At 36.4% G+C, this 19906-nt stretch overlaps 1 protein-coding gene across 1 annotated transcript in view; it reads right to left on the bottom strand.

Annotated features, from left to right (window-relative positions):
* Positions 1-19906, bottom strand: part of c12.2 (von Willebrand factor A domain-containing protein c12.2) — a 574487-nt gene that overhangs the window by 24026 nt on the left and 530555 nt on the right. The window contains exons 40-41 of the mRNA XM_090380213.1: positions 8748-8906; positions 2787-2885 (exon numbers count right to left, since the gene is read on the bottom strand). Coding sequence (XP_090236339.1) covers positions 2787-2885; positions 8748-8906 — 258 coding nt within the window. The remainder of the gene's footprint in view (positions 1-2786; positions 2886-8747; positions 8907-19906) is intronic.

Genomic DNA, 19906 nt, shown 5'->3' with positions numbered 1-19906 from the left:
AATATTTACTGAAAATGAATCTGTAACCCGTGTAAGTTACAAAATAGTAAATAAGATGGTAGAGCGAAGAAAACCGTTCACTGATGGCAGCTTCATCAAAGAGTGTATGATGGAAGCGGCAAATGACTTGTGTCCTGAAAAAGCTGATTTATTTAGAAGTGTTAGCCTTTCAGCAAGTTCAGTTGTGCAGAGAACAGAAGAACTTGGAGAAAATATAGTACTGCAGATACGCGAAAAAGCTAGACAATTCTTGTGGTATTCTCTAGCACTGGATGAGTCTACTGATCTCTCAAGCACGTCACAACTTCTCATATTCATTCGTGGTGCTAATTTGGACTTTCAGGTCACAGAAGAGTTGGCATCCGTTTGCAGCATGCACGGAACAACAACTGGAGAAGATATTTTCGTGGAAGTGCAGAAAACTTTGCAAAGCTATATAACCTTCAGTGGAATCAGCTTCGATGTGTCACAGTTGATGGAGGAAAAAACATAGCTGGTGTTAGGAAGGGCCTCGTAGGGAAGATTAGCACTAAGTTAGAAGATCTTCAACTTCCGGGTGCTTTGTTTGTACACTGCATTATACATCAACAAGCACGATGTGGCAAAGACTTAGATATTTCTTGCGTACTGAAACCAGTCATCTCTGTGGTGAACTTTATTCGGGGCCATGCACTTAATCACTGCCAGTCCCAGGCTTTTCTTGAGGAAATTGACTCTGAATTTTGTGACTTACCTTATCTCACAGCAGTAAGGTGGCTTAGCTGCGGTAAAGTCCTGTTTAGTTTTTATAAGCTACGAAAAGAAATAGATATTTTCCTCACCGAAAAGGATAGAGCTGATACACTTCTATCAGATCCTACCTGGCTATCAAAATTATCATTTTTGGTTGACATAACATCTCACATGAATGAATTGAATTTAAAACTTCAAGGAAAGGACAACTTTATCTGTGACCTTTACCGAATCATTAAAGGATTTCGAAGAAAGCTATTACTTTTTGAAGCACAACTAGAAAGAGGAGATTTCTCTCATTTTCAGTTTTTCAAAGAATTTCTTGCTGAAATCGGAGAAGATATCAATCTTGAGTTTCCAAAGAAAATTATTAATGACTTAAAAAAGCATTTTTTGGAAAGATTTTCAGACCTCGACAGAATTGAGAGTGATATTCTTTTGTTTCAAAATCCGTTTCATTGTAACGATGACGTTCCAGTCGAACTACAGTTAGAGATCATTGATTTACATGCAAATGACCTATTGAAAGAGAAACACAGAGAAGGGAATCTTGTAGAATTTCATCGCAGCTTATCTAATAATGAGTTTTCAAAATTAAAGAAATTTGCCTCTGGTATGGCATCAGTGTTCGGTACAACTTATGTCTGTGAGCAAGCATTTTCAAAACTGAAATATGTAAAGTCCACATATCGAACAAGGCTGAGTGATGAACATTTAAAGGCAATTCTCTTGGTTGGGTGTAGCAATTCAAAAGCAAACATTGATGATATTTTAAAAAATAAACGCCAGTTCCATAAATCACATTAATTTTTTCTGCTTATCTTATTCCTAATGTCGAATTCCTTGATAGGTTTTTGATAAATAAATATATTTGTTATCTTTATTTTTCTATATATTCTTTATTTTTGCATATTTTGTGTATTGGTAAATAAATATATTCATTGTCTTCATTTTTGTTGTATTTACTGAATTGTACATATTGACCAAAATGATTATACGGCCCATGCTTGTCAATCTCTCGGTTATCTGGCCTGTCGTAAAAAAAAGTTTGGTGACCCCTGATATACAGGAATTTTTCTAGCAGGGATAGGGAGGTGATTATCCACTTGTATAAGGCAATGGTCAGGCCACACCTTGAGTACTGTATACAGGTCTGGAGGCCTCATTTTAAGAAGGATGTAGAGCTGTTGGAACGAGTACAGAGAAGACCAACAAGATTAGTGAATGGAACAAAGGGTTGCTCTTATGAAGAAAGGCTTAAGTTTTGCAAATTACAGTGTCTGGAGACTAGGCACCTGCGAGTTGATCTGATTGAGGTGTAAAAAGCCTTGAATAGTTTGAGCATGCTCAATGCTGATGGGATTCTTCCTCTTGCTCAGAATAATCTTCTGAAAGGGCATAAATTCAAATTGAGGAAGGACAGTTGTAGGATGGATGTGCAGAAATTTGCCTTTAGCCAGCGGATGGTTGATTGCTGGAACAAACTTCCATCTGTCGTTGTAGAAGTTGATAACTTAAACAGACTGAAGGCAGAACTAGACAAATATTTGGAGCAAGTGGATGGGTGAAATAAGGGTTTTTTTTTTTTTTTTGTTTTTTTTTAGCTGATGCTATATAAGCTTGCTTTCTTGCATTTTTGCCTTTCCTAATGCTAATATTTGTCTTATGACTACAACAATATAAATATTTGCAAGGATGTTTCACATAAAACCATCTATCGCACGTGCTCGGCACACGTGCATTTTTTATTTTTTTGGCTGATGCTTATATGCTGTATAAGCTTGCTTCCTTGCATTATATGCCACTACTAATACTAATGCTAACTGGAATCATGTTGTCTCAGTAAAGCAACATGCTGTTAGTGATGCTTTTTAACACTTCAGTATATGTTTTATGTTTTAACATTAAAACATATTATAAAGAATACAATCCACAACAGAAAAATGCTCAGTTACATTTTGTCATGTTGGAGTGCACAGCATGTGCATTCCAACATGACAACAAAATAATCTTTTGATAATTTAAACAATTATTTTAAACTTCTTGTTTCTTACCTTTAATACATTCAGTCTTTCTTTATCATTTTGAGGAGGATGATCACTCTTCACAAAGCTGATAGACTTATCTTCCCCAGAATGGCCCACAATATCATACTAAACAATAATGTTAATTTTCATCAGAATGAAAATAAATTTTAATTTAATTAATTTTCACTGGAAATAATAAAAAAAAACTTTTTTTTTTATAATCTTATATTCATATACTGATGTGTCCATGTCAATTTTTTGCAAAACAATTCATTGCATATCAGTTTGGTGCATGATAATCCACTGTATGCAACAATTCTGTGCATGACAGCCTGTACGAGGCAATTTGGTGAAAGATAATTGATTGGTGGCTATGACACTTTTGGTGTATGCATGACAATTCAGTGTATCAAATAGAGATCAGAAATTAACAAAATCAATGAAGTAAAAGGTTTTAGGAAACAAGAAAAATTTTGGCAACTTAGAAAGGAGGAATGCATAAATTAAGAAAAAAAAAAGAAAATAATATATTTTTTATCCATTTATTTTGTAAAAAAGGATTCACATCAATCTTTTTCATAGGCAGGCTGGAAAGTGAGTACATGCCTATTTCAGCATTACTCCTTCTATATTCTAACATCTTTCATCCAGATAAGATTATAGTTGTTTTTTCATGAAGCAAACAAGGCAAACAGACAAAATATATGCAATTCACCTTATGACCTTAGTTGTATGTTGCAAAAATATCCAGAGCACTTTTCCATGTAGGAACTCTGACTCCAATTCCAAACCTCGCATCATCTCCAGGGAAGCTTACCTGCTTACTCTTAACATATCCACAGTACTATCCTAGTACTAACTTCTTTCAATAAAAATTATAGCGCAAGTTGCAAACTGAATGACAGAAGATGCACATTACCCAGCTGGTATTCATTAACTTAAAAAAGTGAAAGTAAAGTGCAAACAAGGTTCTCTTGAATCTCAATCTTTAACTAGTTTGTGGAACTTTTTTTAATAGGAGCTACAAAAAAAAAGTAAAATGTTCATCAAAAAATGAAGGTGGACAGTACACTCCATAAAAAATATACATCAAGAACAGTATTGATTACTAAATTTACCATTACAGCACAGCATGTTAAAAGTCTGAATTTTCTGTCTTGCTTTGCAATACACTGAATTCTCCCAAAGAATTCACTGAATTGTCAGAGCCTCCAACTGTTTTTCACTAAATTGTTACATAGATCAAAATGTCAATCACTAAATTGTCTCATACACCAAGCTGTTGCACAACAAATTGATGTGATCCCGATACCAATAACTTGCTTATAGTATCATTATGCAGTGTAACAAGATTGTGAACAAAATTTTTGACATCAATGGTTCACTTATTTTCCTCAGAATTTATGAATTATATATACAAAAAAATAATAAAAATATAACTCTTTTTGAAAAAAAAATAATTCAATGACATTTGGAAGCAGAAAGTAAGAACACCAACATTAAGACAGAGACAAAATTAGTTGTCAATAATGAATTTTTTTAATGGTAATTCTTAATTTAAAGGTGTTTAAATCTATAATTAATTTATGTAAGGGATGGGATAATTTTCAGGCTGTACATATGAAGGAAAGTTAGTACAAAGAACAGAGGTACAGAAAACAGATGAATGAATGAATGAAGAGAAAGCATTAGTTCTGTGAGTTTGCAGTTGGTTAGTTCCAGAATATTGAAATTACAGATTCCAATTCAGTGTCTACAAATATTTATAAGAAAAGGTATGCATCGGTGGGGTGGAGTGAATTTTATGAGGGAGAGACTATAGCATTTACAGAGGCCATGAGACACAGACCAAAACATAGAAATAGTATCCCGTGGTAGGACAGATTTAAAATTTTTATAGGATCATTAGTTCTTCAGAAATAAAATAACACCAAGAATGAAAACTTAACTTTCTAAGGAAGCTATAGATGTAAAATATGTTCATTAGAGAAGAAAAAAAGTTATAGTTACTCCTAGTAAAAACCTAATTTTGACTAGAAATCTGGGTGAAATGCAAATAAACGTTATAATATTCGTTATAGTTTTTGAATTTTCTTTTCTTTTTTTTAAAAATTATTTTCCCAAAGTTATAGCATGTGTAGAAGCAGGGCCAGCACATTTGCTCTACTTTTTAACTAGTAGTAACACTAGCATGGGAATCTGAATGCTATTAATGCTACGAAGAAGCTTGGAATTGTGTTTGTTTCTAGCTCAAGTTATTTGTTTATTTATTTCTTCAAATTTATTTCTCTCTCCAAATTTATTTCTCATAAAGTACACTAGATGCAGAGGTGACACTTGCCTCACTTTTCAACATAGTCTCCTAGAAGCTGCACACATTTTTCACACCTGTTTTTCCAAGCTGTGAGAGCTGCGGCAAAGCTTTCTTTGAAGTATGTTCAGCCCACTGGCAAACAGCAGAAGCAGCTGTTTGTCAGCTAGGAAATCTTCTGCCACAAAGAGCATCCTTCATTGTTGGAATAACCAAAAGCCACTAGGTGCAATGTCAAGTAAGTATGAAGGATGTGAGATAACATCAATGTTGTTTTCTTTAAAAAATTTTGCACATTTCCAGGATGATGGGGTGAACATTGTCATTAAGATTATTACTATACTTAATACCACTCTTATACCACGTGAAATTAATAATATAGTTTATTAAGCTATTCACCTAAATTACTGTACACTAAGGTGACATTTCAGGTATTTTACTGATACCCATCATCAGACCATGCTGTTAGGGGAACAAAAATTAGAAAGGGTTACAAATTTGAATATATTACAAATATAATTACCAATATTACAATTTGCTAATAAACAATTCTAAGTTGGAATCATTGTTACACAAGAAACCACTTATTAAATGTATAGATCTTAAACTTAATGTATAGTAGTTAAGGCAAACAGCTTAATAAACTATATTATTAATTTCACATGGTATAAGAGTGGTATTAAATATAGCAATAATCTTGATGGAAAATAATCATGTAACATCCTTCACTAACTATAGTGAACATACATTGTTCTTATGGAAATGAATGTGATTCAATCTGTGTGGACATTTTTTCTAAAGTACTGGGAGAAACGTTTTTTTCAGAACTTCTTCATGAGTTTCCTGTTACTGTAGTTCCTTTTGGAATAAAACACAATGTGTAAGGATTATTCCATAAATATCCCAGAAATCAGCAACCATCATTTTCTCTGCATTTGCAGTACTTTTGGGGCAGTGGTGAATCAGTGTGTCCCCACTGAGCATAGTGATGTTTCTTTTCTGGATTGAAGGACCCATGTCTCTTCTGCCATGAAAATTGAGGAAAAGAAACAATCCATTCACTGCAGTATCTCAAGTGAGCATTGTTTCACACAAGTTGACATGCTTTTCTTTTTGGTGAGTGAAAGTTCCTTTATCTGCATATTCTTAATGCATGACGAATCACTGCTGATAATCAGAACAAGAGTATTACTCTCTCTGGTTGCCTCTCGAACATGCTGCTGTAGAAATCATTCAATAAATCCACAAAATCATGCTAGTGTGTGAGTGACCAACCCACAAGTTCCAGTCTATATCTGGGAAGTTAAAATCCCCCATTATAAGACAATCTGATTTAGTAGCCCACTCTATTTCTCTGTACAGTTGTTCATTGTACTCATCAGAGTCATTAGGCCTATAACACACTCCCACTCTCACTTTTGCTTTCCCAGTGCTTATGTCACACCAAATTGACTCAACACTGTGCTGCCCACCCATGTCAACTGGATGCACTTCCTTAGATTTTATGTGTTTTTTAACTAACATAACCTCTCCTCCCTTCCTATCCTTTCTGTACACATTGTACTTCCCAAATTCCAACAATATCCACCTTTGATGTTTTGACCAGCACCTCAAATTCATCAAATTTATTTACTATACTCCTAGCATTGGTGTACATGCAAGTATACATGCACCTATTCTTACTCCTAACACAACCCATGTATTTACTTGTTCCATTATGACTCCCAGCAGCCTTTGAAATCCCCAGTACCTCGCTTTCCAAGCAGCTGCTCATTCTGAAATACTGCAAGACAGTATACACTAAAAAGTATGGTAATAATTAAGAATCACTTTCACCCCTGCCTGTGGCTACCATTAATCGATTAGTTTGTGAATCCCCCGAGCTAGCAGTTCTCTGATCCACCTAACTGCCTCGATAGCATCAGCAAATGCTCTTGCATCCTCTCTACTTAAGTGTATTCTATCCCTGTAGAAGCAGGGATGGGATGTATTCTTTGATTAATTGTGAGAAATAAATTTGGAGACCTTATAACTTGAATGCATCTTATATAGTAAGTATTGCAGTCCATTAAGAAAAGATGAAATGTCAGTATATCCCAGGCAGAATAGAAAAAAATGTTTTCATGAAATTAAAAAGAAAGTTTGTCCCTGTCAGGGGAAGCAACACCATGTTTGTAACAATTGGTGTAACTTTGACAGCTTTCTGAAGGCAAACACTTACCTTTTTCTTGCATTTGTGTTGATTAACATGTTATTTGCCTCCTGTTATAATGAACATTAATACCAGTGGCTATATAAATTACCAAATCATATTTAATATTTTTACAATGTATATACATACAGGGTGTTTCAGTTAAACGTTTCAGAACTTCTAAGAGGGGTAAGGTACATCCTGACAACTCGAAATCATATAGCAATGTGGGGTCGGAAATGCTTTCCTGAAGCGGTGTTGTACACAGAAGCACCATAAAAAGAAAAGAGACCGTAAGTGAGAAATCGTTTTAATAATACATGAAAAGAAGCAAAAGGTACATGGATTAAAGTAAGTGTTCGAAGTTTCTTCCATGGGCTACAATGCACGCCTCACATCTCCGACGCATGGACATCCGAACATTCTGGAATACTCCAGGCGAATTTCGAATTTCTTCGGCAGCTACTGCGATTCTTGCAACCAGCTCCTCAGCATTGTCAACAGGGGTGTCATAAACTAGCGATTTCTTATGACCCCAGAAATAAAAATCAAGACACGATAGGTCGGGTGACCGAGCAGGCCAACGCACGGGACCACCACGTCCGATCCACTGTTGACCAAATGTGACATCCGGGTAGTTACGAACATCTCCGCTATAATGGGCAGGGGCTCCATCGTGTTGGAACCACATTGTCTGTTGCGTCGATGCAGAAATCTGTTCATCTCTCAAAAGTTGTGGCAATACTTGCTGCAGAAAGATCAAGTAGATAGGTCCGGTTAGACGACACGGTAACAGGTAAGGTCCGATGAGGTGATCTCCCATAATACCGGCCCATACATTGACCGAAAATCGAATCTGTGCTGCACGACGTCGTATTGCATGCGGGTTCTCGACCGCCCAGATATGGTCGTTATGCGTGTTGAAAATTCCTTCCCTTGTGAAGGATGCCTCATCGGAAAACAACACTTCAGCAGGAAAAAGGGGATTTGTAGCACATTTTCCAAGGTACCACTGTGCAAAAGCAATACGAGGTTGAAGAAACTTCGAACACTTACTTTAATCCATGTACCTTTTGCTTCTTTTCATGTATTATTAAAACGATTTCTCACTTACGGTCTCTTTTCTTTTTATGGTGCTTCTGTGTACAACACCACTTCAGGAAAGCATTTCCGACCCCACATTGCTATATGATTTCGAGTTGTCAGGATGTACCCTATCCCTCTTAGAAGTTCTGAAACGTTTAACTGAAACACCCTGTATATAACATATATAAAATTTTGTATGTATTTTTTCTTACTAATTTCATAATTACATACATTTACTTACTACATGCAGCATTTACTAACTGTTTAATGTGCTATTTGATTATTAAAAAATTATAACAATTTTACATGTTTGACAAATGGTGAAACTGTACTAACATGCTAATGAATATTGCTTAACAGGGCTAAGCAAAGTAAACATAGCTAATTTGTCAATGTATACCTTGAGTTTATGGTTATATCCATCAAATGCTTCCATTACCATCAGAACACATTCCAGTTCTCTCTGAAGACGATTATCATATCCATTGAAACGATACATACTACCACTCACATCTACAACCAGTCTCAAATATTTTGGTTTCTCTTGTGGAGCACCCATCTAAAAAAAAAAACATTATAAGTTAAAAATATAATATGCATAATATAAATTATAAGTTTTGGTTTTAGATTATATAGGAAATGAGTATAAATGTTTTTTTTCCCCTACTGAAATACTGCAAGACAGTATAAACTAAAAAAGTATGGTAATAATTAAAAACCTTTTGTTGAAATATAGCATACCCTGTTTAGCAGAGATTCGTTCCAGAAGAATGTCTTGAGTTTTTCTTTTAATACCAAAAAAACTTTAAAAAAAACAAACAAAAAAAAACAATAAATAAAATAACCTCATATTAGTGGTCAAAATGAACCCATTTTTTCTTTTTAGCTACATTGTACATATAGCTGTAATTTACAATACCTTTAAGCAACATCTCCTTTATTTCCTACTAATAATTTGAGAAAGACCGTGACCAATAATTCTCAGATGAAAATTACAAAACCTCTGCTGACTCTGAGGAAAACAAAAGGATATATAGTGAGTATTTACTCACGATTTAAACACATAAAATGTAGTCTGTCTATTCTTTAATTAAAAGACTGGAATGATGAAAGAAAAAAATCTGTTTGGTGTGTATCTTCTACTGCAGTGAAAACAAATTTGCTTCATACCACATTATGCAAAATACAGGCAAATGAATTAATTATAAGTATTAATATGTATAAATATGATAATAAAATCAAAAACTGGATTTTTCTAATTTTGTGTAGATAATTATAAACCATGTAGGACAAATAAAATCCTTATCTGCTACAAACTTAATGCATGCATGTGATAAAAACAGATAGGATGTTAAGCACATGAAACAAAGAGCAAAACAATTACAATATTCCATTATGCTGGATGATCATTATGGATAAGGCAAGAAGAATGGGATCGTCTAAAATAAAAGGACAGAAATAAAAAAAAAAAAAAAAAAGCAGACACAGCAATGGAAGATGAGAGAGAGAGAGAGAGAGAGAGAGAGAGAGAGAGAGAGAGAGAGAGAGAGAGAGAGAGAGATTCACTTTAAGCCATGGTTGGTTTGATACAAATATGCATACTATCAAGGCAAGAGTGTACTGAGTCCAACACTTTTATCACTGAAAAAGAAAAATTTTCCTAATGCAAAGAATGCTGTTGAATAAGAAGAGTTATCCTTCAAAATCTGCCTTTTTTAAAAGAAAATGTTTATAGACTGCAAAACTTGGATTGCTTATATTCTATCAGATTTTGTTTTAATTGCATTTATATTAACCCTTTGCTTATTTAATCAAAACAGTTTATCTTGGGTTGGGTATACAAAATTGAGGCTTTTGCCAGCTTATGTACAGTAATTTTTTATAGTTCCCATATCATTGCTTTTACTCTAAATTTACTTGAGTTTTAATTCTTTGTTATTATTGTCAACATGAAAATAATATGTCTTTATTTTGTATATATTTCTGAGGCTGAATAAATTTCAATGTAGAATTTATTATGGTTGAATAAATATGAACAATACATACATCATTCATTCAATGTTAAAAATAATATCATGCGATGAGAGAGAATGAATAGTGGCATAAATTAGTGATAGTAGTCAGCTTATATTTTGGTATATGATAGTTAAATATTGAAGTAAAGATTAAATGATTTGTTAACTTCCTTAAGTAAAAATGATATGGTAAAAGTTTTTCGACCACAAATGCTGATCCATCCTTTGTGTTTTAGTATGGGGTAACAGCATAGGAAACAAAGGAGATTTAGTAAGAAGGTCATTATAAAATTCGTGTGGACCACAGCTCGCTCTAATTATTTTTTCTTCAGGGAGTAGAACAAATATCTCTCTGTGAACTTATCTTATGCAGTTATGTCATTGGTCCTCATACAAAAATAATGTCTTATTATTAATTATTTAATAAAACATTATTAATAATAAGACAATTATTAATATATTTTACAAATATAAAATCAGCATTATGAAACCGATTCTTGAGTTTAACAAATTTTTATAAACTACACAGTGAATGTTTGGAAAATAAATCTTATATGCCTCCCAAACATCCTTTTCTGACAGTAAGTAATCTCTTATCGATGAATGTTAGGAGGGACATTTTCTTTTAAAAAGAATTTCTTCGAATTGTTTGTCTATGGTTTTTCTGGGTTTTCATGCCTGCATGGTTCCTAACAGATATAGAGCATAATTTCTACTCCAGTGATAGAAATATGCAAACCCTTCATGAGGAGTCATGGCATGCTGGGACCTGAGTGCAGCATGTTCGGTTGCATTTCAAATGTAGTGTGTGTGTTCAAAATAATTTAGTGACCAACACTTTCAAAACCACTGAACACTGGTTGGGACAATATCAAGATTTCCCTTAGGTAAGTGTAATCCTGTCCTCTACATGTTAACTTGCAAAACATATGTAACAAGTCCAAATTTATACAGTAAGAATAAATCTACACGAGCATTCAAAACACTGCATATAACATGAACATTCTATATAAAAACTGTGTGCATCTGAAATAGAGTGGTTAATGACATAGTAACTATATGGATATTTCTGTTACTCTCAAAATGGATTTCATTTAAATGGGTTGTATGTCAGCACTCTGAATTTATTTAAAAATGGAACTGTGAAAAAGAAATTGTAACTGGTGGGTCCATACAGTATTTAAGCAGCTGACTAACTAATAGTGTTTTCCATAAAAAGTTAATGAATACAGAAAGTACTGTAAAATTTTTTTCTTATACACCAATGAGCCAAAACATTATGACCAGCTAGTTGTTATGCAAATTGAAGCAACTGCAGGTGAACTATGGTGCATGCGTGGGTCGGGATACAGCATAAAAAACACCTGATACTGAGCTCTGTTAATAATCAGTGTTACTCTTGTTCTTCAGATGGAAAAGGCAGTGGACTTAGCGAGTTTGACAAAGGCCTAATTGTAATGGCTAGATGACTGGGTCAGAGAACATCCCAAACAGCATGTCTGGTGGGATGCTCACAGTTAGCTGTGGTTAGTACCTACCGAAAGTGGTCTGAAGAGGGAAAACCCATGAACTGCCAGCAAGGTGTTGAACAACCACGGCTCATCAATGCTCAAGGTGAGCGAAGGCTCTCTCAGATGGTAAATGGCAACAGAAGGGCGACTGTGGTGCAACTCGTCGGTAATTGAAATGCTGGTGATGGGAGTAATGTGTCACAACACACAGTACATTGAACCCTGTTGAAAATGGGGCTGTGTAGCCGCAGGCTGCTCCAAGTGCCCATGTAACCATGATTCACCAGTGACAGCACCTACAATGGGCAAGCGAGCATTGAAACTGGACCTTGAGTGATTGGAAGAAGGTCATCTGGTCCGATGAATCATGTTTCCTGTTGCACCATGTGGATGGCTGGGTACGTGTGCATTGTTTACCTGGGGAAGTGATGGTGCCTGGATGCACAGTGGGATGAAAACAAGCCAGTGGCAGCGGTGTCTTGCTTTGGGTGATGTTCTGCTGGGATACCCTGGGTCCAATCATCCATGTGCTGGGCACTCTAATGTCTACTATCTACCTAAACGTCATTGCTGACCAGGTACACCCTTTCATGGCAATGGTGTTTCCCTCTGGCAGTACAGTCTTTCAGCAGGATAATGCACCATGCCACACCACCTGGATTGTTCGAGACTGGCTCGCAGAACATGAGGAAGGCTTCCAGGTATTGCCCTAGCCTCCAAATTCCCCAGACATCAACCCCATCGAGCATCTGTGGTTTGTGTTGGAACAGCAACTCCGATCTGCCGTGATCTGCCTTACAGGAGTTAAAGGATCTGCTGGTTACGTGTTGGTACCAGATACCACAAGACATTTAGAAATCTTGTAGCGTCCATGTCTCACTTGGTAACAGCTGTTTTGGCTGCACGTGGAGGATCAACACCATATTAGGTAGGTGGTCATAACGTTTTGGCTCATTGGTGTATTATCATATATCAATATGTAGCTTTGATGAACTCTTGGTGTAATCTGACAGAAATGCCAAGAGCCCATCAAATTTTAATGTCATCATTCATTCATGAGGTTACAAATAATAACATGTGATGAGAGATAATGAAACATTACTGATGTTTATTATTATTATTAGCCATATGGTACAAGGAAGCCTGAGGCTTTTGCTGCACCAGCCAAAAAAAAAAAAATTCCCGAGTTACCCCCTGTGTGTGTGTGAGAGAGAGAGAAGCAGAAAGGCATCACCAAGAAAGAGAAGAATGATGATATCCAGCTCAGGACCCTGGGTTTGCCAAGCCCATACTCACCAGATGTGAGCCCCCGGGATGTAGATGCCAATGATGCCAAAATTTTTTACAATTATGTTAATTGTTTTGTTTACTGTTTCTTTCAATCCTGAACCAGTTGTGGATCTAAAGAGACACAGGGTTTTTTTTTGAGGGGAAAAATTATTAGAAGGAATGTTCAAAACAGTGGATAAAATTTACTTTACCTTAAACAACCATTCCTTGTAATAACTGGGGAAATCATTCTTTAACCTTTTATTGGTCAACATAGGTTGATTAGAAATTCAGCATACTAGGTTGATGGTTAAAAGCAAGACAGACAGTAGTGTAATAAATAAAGTCCAATAATCTGACACTTAGACTGCAGCAGTGCTGGATTATTATTTTCCCCTCCCCCCTTGATGCATCTAATGCAGATCTCAAAGAACTAATGATGCACCAGCCACTTTAAAGTGAACAATGACTTGCAATCTTGAGTGTGTGTGTGTGTGTGTAGTTATGGCATGGAGGGAAGTCTATTAGAAGGTTATGAGATTTTCTTGCTATCCTTGAGCAAGATTAGTGACTATGATAATTAGTGATGGAGAACTGGAAAGAGCTTCTGGGCCTTCTGGCTATTAGCATTAGACTGACATAATGCATTCCCTGAATATCATGCAATTTTTAAAGTAAACTGCCATGTAAACAACATTAATACATTTACAAAACAGGAACTTTTACACAAGAATGTTGGGAGAACTGTAGTTCCTTTTTGTGTTTTTTTGTGGCTAATATGATTTAAATTGCTTGGTTAATATCATTCTAATATCATGTTATTGCTAACAGCAAGAAAAATTTTTCTTTCATAATGAGTTGCACTACTTTCAAACAAACAGCCTCACCAAAAGTCTAATCTATCATATATTTAAAAGAGACTACCTATTATCTGATGAGGGACCACCAAGCCCTGAAATAGGCTGTAACAACAATGTATCATCTTGTGCAGGTGGAATGCTGTCATAGGCAGCATTCCACCTGCATTTATGGTGAAATAAATGCTATCCATTCTGATGTTTCAACTCTTGCTTAGTCTAATGTAGAGAAATATACAGTTACGCTGCAGTATGTAAAATGCCACACGGTATGTGCAGAATTTTGAATTCTTGTGTAGATTTGCTCTAAGATAGAACTTTTTTAATAGGCACACACACACACACACACACACACACACACACTGCTACATAGAAAGTAGGTCCAAGAAGCATGAATGAAACAGTACAAGGAAAGAGAACTGAAATAATTTAACCTACCATAACACTACAGACAACATGGTCTACTATAATTTTCTATTTTCATTAATTACTGCTTATCAAGGCTCACCACCATATAAGACAACAAACACTTATATGGAAGTGAGATTTAAAAAAAAAATAAAAAAAAGAGAACCTAAAGTAAGTTGTCGTCAGAGTTTTAAACATTTACAAAACTACAATTAACAACCACAATCAAAACCATGATTTCCCAAAGCTGAAATATTAACATAACAAATGGCAAAAAAAGCAGGGGAAATCAAAGATTATAATTTGAAAAATGTATTTGATCCCTCCAGTGATGATGGACTAAATAATCCTAGTCACCATCACTGGAGGTATCAAAGTATCCTCAAATATGGAAAATGAATGGAAAATATAATTTTTAAAATTTTCAATGAAATATAACTGTGATGACTTCTGAAAAAAAAAAGTTATATTTATCAACAAGTAATTACAAGAGAGAATGCTTCTACAGGGATGGGATACATTTAAATAAAAAGGGTGCAAGAACATTTGCTGATGCTATCAAGGCAATGTTAGGTGGGTCGGAAAACTGCTAGCTTGGGGGATTCACAGACTAATAGCTGCAGGCAGAGGTGGAAATGATTCTTGCACAGCTTCTATTGGAATGAGCACCAGCCTGGAAAGCAAGTTTATGGGGATTTCAGGAACTGCTGGGAGTCATGAAACAAGTAAATACACGGACTGTGTTACAGTAACTAAGAGTAAGAACAGGTGCGTGTATACTTGCATGTACATCAATGCTAGGAGTATAGTAAATAAATTTGATGAATTTGAAGTGCTGCTCAAGACATCACCAGGCAGATATTGTTGGGATATCAGAGACATGTTGTCACAGATATAAGGAATGCAGAATTGGACTTTGGGGGAATACAATGAGTACAGAAAGGATAGGAAGGGAGGAGGGGTTATGTTGTTAGTTAAGAAACATAAAATCTAAGGAAGTGCAACCATCCAATTTATGGGATGACTGTTTTCTACAGCAGCATGTTAGAGAGGCAACCAGAGGGAGTAATATTCTTGATCTGTTTATCAGCAGTGATTAGCATTAGAAAAGGCACATGATGCAAGAAAGCAAGCTTATATAGCATCAGCCAAAAAAAAAAAAAAAAAACCAACCACCCTTATTTCACCCATCCACTTGCTCCAAATGTTTGTCAACTTCTACAATGACAGATGGAAGTTTGTTCCAGCAATCAACCACCCACTGGCTAAAGGCAAACTTCTGCACATCTATCCTACAATCGTCTTTCCTCAAATTGAATTTATGCCCTCTCAGGTGATTATTCTGAGCAAGAGGAAGAATCCCATCAGCACTGAGCATGCTCAAACCATTCAAGGCTTTATACACCTCAATCAGATCACCTCGCAGGTGCCTAGACTCCAGACACTGCAATTCGCAAAACTTAAACCTTTCTTTGTAAGAGCAACCCTTTGTTCCATTCATTAATCTTGTTGCCCTTCTCTGTACTTGTTCCAACAGATCTACATCATTCTTGAAATGAGGTCTGCAGACCTGTATACAGTACTCAAGATGTGGCCTCACCATTGCCTTATACAAGGGGATAATCACCTCCTTATCCCTGCTAGAAAAGTTTCTCTATATCATTGACAATACACCATGCGCTACTGTTGCAGACCATCTGCACTGTTCAGAAAACTTCATAACTGCCTGCACAATTACCCCCAGATTATTCACGCATTAAGAATTTACAGATAAAGGAACCACTAGGTGGCAGTAGCATTAGCATTAGTAGAGGCATTTGATGCAAGAAAGCAAGCTTATGCAGCATCGGCCAAAAAAAAAAAAAAAACCCACTTCCACTTCACCCCTCTGTTCGTTCAAAATACCTGTCCAGCTGAGCCTTAAACTTTTTTAGGTTATCACCTTCCACGACAAGGGATGGAAGTCTGTTCCACCAACCAACCACCCGCTGGCTAAAGGCAAATTTCCGCAAGTCTATCCTACATCTGTCTTTCCTCAATTTGAATTTATGCCCTCTCAGGTGATTATTCTGAGCGAGAGGAAGAATCCCATCAGCACTGAGCATGCTCAAACCATTCAAGGCTTTATACACCTCTATCAGATCACCTCGCTGGTGCCTAGCCTCCAGACACTGTAATTTGCAAAACTTAAGCCTTTCTTCGTAAGAGCACCCCTTTGTTCCATTCACTAATCTTGTTGCCCTTCTCTGTACTCGTTCCAGCAGCTCCACATCCCTCCCGAAATGAGGCCTCCAGACCTGTATACAGTACTCTAGGTGTGGCCTGACCATTGCCTTATACAAGGGAACAATCACCTCCTTATCCCGGCTAGAAAAATTCCTATATATCATTGACAATACACCATGAGCTACTCTTGCAGCCCGTCTGCACTGCTCAGAGAACTTCATATCTGCCTGCACAACCACCCCCAGGGTCCCTTTCATTCTCTACCACAGAGTTGATACGTTGCTCTGGGGTTGCTGTTTCCCATGTGTAGTACTTTATATTTGTCAATGTTAAACTTCATTTGCCACCTCTCAGCCCATCTGCTCAACCTTTCCAGATCCTGTTCCAGCAGCATAGTGTCAGCAGTGTCCTTGACAACCCTGCCTACCTTTGTATCGTCTGCACACTTCGACATTAAGCTTGATATACCCTCATCAATATCATTTATGAATACAGAAAACAATAATGGACCCAACACTGAGCCCTGAGAGACTCCACTAATAACATTAGTCCACGACGAGCAGTGTCCAATGACAGTAATGACAGTTTGTACTGATGTGGGATTTACTTAATGATGTAAATCTAACTAACATCAGAGGTAAAGGGAAGGATTTTTGCTTTCGTAAAGATGACTACAGTGGTCTCAGAGATTTTTTAAATTCTATACAATGGGACCAACTGATGATGTTACCAACAGGAAATTCTAAATGGGAAGTATTCAAGGCAGTAATCTTGGAAGTTACTAGGCTTTCCATACCAACTAAGAAATACTGTTCTAGGTTCAGGCACAAATAGGGTGTCAGATGAACTAATGAGACTCGTGGCAGAGAAGAAAAATGCATGGGATGCATATAAATTATGAGGTAACACAAGCCTATTGTATATATAAGCTAGTCTGTAATCAAGTCACAAAGGAGGTTAAGCAAGCGAAGGCAGATTATGAGAAATTTTTGGCAATGAATGCAAAGAAAAACAGCAAAGACTTCCTTACTTATATAAACCCTAAAAGGAAGGGGATGAATCAGATTGGTCCACTTGATATCAATGGTTTGACTGTATATGATCATTCTCAGATAGCTGCCATACTAACTGAGAGCAAAGTGGAGGAGAAATTGTTGAATTTAAACATAAGAAAGGTACCCCTGGGGTGGTTGGGATCTATCCAGTTATATTAAAGGAGGTGGAAAAGGAAGTAAGCAAACCCTTAGCCACAATTATGAGAGCATCCTTGGACTCAGGGTATCCCCACGTACTGGAGATGTGCAAATGTATCTCCAATTCACAAAGGTGGATCAAAGGGTGACACGAGTAATTACAGACCGGTCAGTTTGACTTCTGTTCCAGGGAGTAATGGAGTGACTGGTTAAAGAAGCATTGCAGGATCATCTAGATAAGACTGCAGCAATAATTCAGACACAGAATGGGTTTGGTAAGGGTAAGTCTGGTCTGACCAATTTGATTGGACTACTTATGACGTGGTCACAAAGGAACTGGATGCAAAAAATAATTTTGATATCATATACTTAGATCTCAGGAAAGTTTTTGATATTGCTGCACATGGAAGACTACTATACAAATTGGAGCAGTATGGCATTAAGAGCAGTTGCTACAATGGATAAAAGGATGGGAGAAGACAGTGGTTATCAATGGACACTGCTCTTCGTGGACTAATGTTATTAGTGGTGTTCAAAAGGGTTTGGCACTGGTTCCATTGTTGTTTTGTATATTTATCAATGATATTGATGACGATATATCAAGCTTAATATCAAAGTTTGCAGATGATACAAAGGTTGGCAGGGTTGTTAATAACAGTAATGACAGTAACTGCTGCAACAGGATCTAGAAAAGTTGGGCAGATGGGCTGAGAAGTGGCAACTGAAGTTTAAAATTCACAAATGCAAAGTACTGCATATGGGTAGCAGTAACCCCAGAGAAATGTACCAACTGTGTGGCGTTACACTCAGGGTAGTAGAGAATGAAAGAGACATTGGGAGAAATTGTGCAGTCAGATATGAAGTTTTCTGAGCAGTGCAGACAGGCTGCCAGAGTAGGTCATGGGGTCTTGTCAATGACATACAGGAATTTTGCAAGCAGGGATAAGGAGGTGATCATCCCCTCGTATAAGGCAATGGTCAGGCCACACCTTGAGTACTGCAAACAGGTCTGGAAGCCTCATTTTAGGAATGATGCAAAGTTGCTATGGCCACAATCCTTCTCATGTTCAACTCATATGACAAAATTTGCTGACACATACTGTATGATAGTCCTACAATGCGACATTTTCCAGGGTGGTGTTTGATGATGGATGCCCAGAGCGATTATAGTCATCAACAGACACCCGACCATTTTTAAAATGGTTATACCAGTAGTAGGTATGTGTCTGGCCTAAAGCATTGTCCCAAAGCTTGTTTCAACTTCTTATGGGTTTCTGCTACTGTATCGTTAAGAAGGAAACAAAACTTGATGCAAACACGTTGCTCTCTCACATCAGCAATCGCAACAATTTCAAACTATGCAAAACACACTTCCAAAGAACTGCGCATAAATATTCAATGACTCTATCTCACCAGATGCCACGTGGCACACTGATTCATAAGGGATGCATGCAGTGTTATCTAGCGCTACAAGTCCGTACTAGACATAGATCCTATGGAACATTCAAATTTCAGGAACATTTGGGTAGCACCTCGTATGTATACTGCATATAAACAATTTGAAAAACTAAATCAATGTTTATATTTTATATTCAATAATTAATTAACGGCAAGCAGTTTTTTTTTTTTTTTTAATGTCCTCAAGTTCAATATATGGAAACTGGCCGGACTGTCAGCATTTCTAATTATAAAATTTGTTTTCCTTGTGTATTACTATCCATTTAAACAGTACAGCATTGCTAATCCAAACTAATTAGCCCCAGGGGTAGTTTGAACTTTCAATTTGTTCGGATTTTCGAACTTAACAAAAATACTGTTCTGGAGACTGAAAAAAAAAAAAAAAAAAAAAAAAAAAAAAGTTTATAGTAAGTTTAGAAATGAAAATACTACGTTGTACTTACATATTTTTATTCATAGGTAACAAAACAAATGGAACTTTCAGCCACAATAACATATGTATAGGCCTTTAACGAAGACAATTACTTATTTTTTGCTGCACCATTTTCGAACTTTGTTTCTCTCTCTCTCTCTCTCTTCTTTTCTGCAAGAGTAGTTGAGAGTTGGATAGCATTCAGTTTGT

This window comes from Mastigoproctus giganteus, chromosome 8 (assembly GCF_048544385.1).
Source record: "Mastigoproctus giganteus isolate SK-2022 chromosome 8, ASM4854438v1, whole genome shotgun sequence".
Taxonomy (NCBI): Eukaryota; Metazoa; Arthropoda; class Arachnida; order Uropygi; family Thelyphonidae; genus Mastigoproctus; species Mastigoproctus giganteus.
The sequence above is the reverse complement of the archived record's forward strand: the minus strand, read 5'-3'. Positions and strand labels throughout refer to the sequence as shown.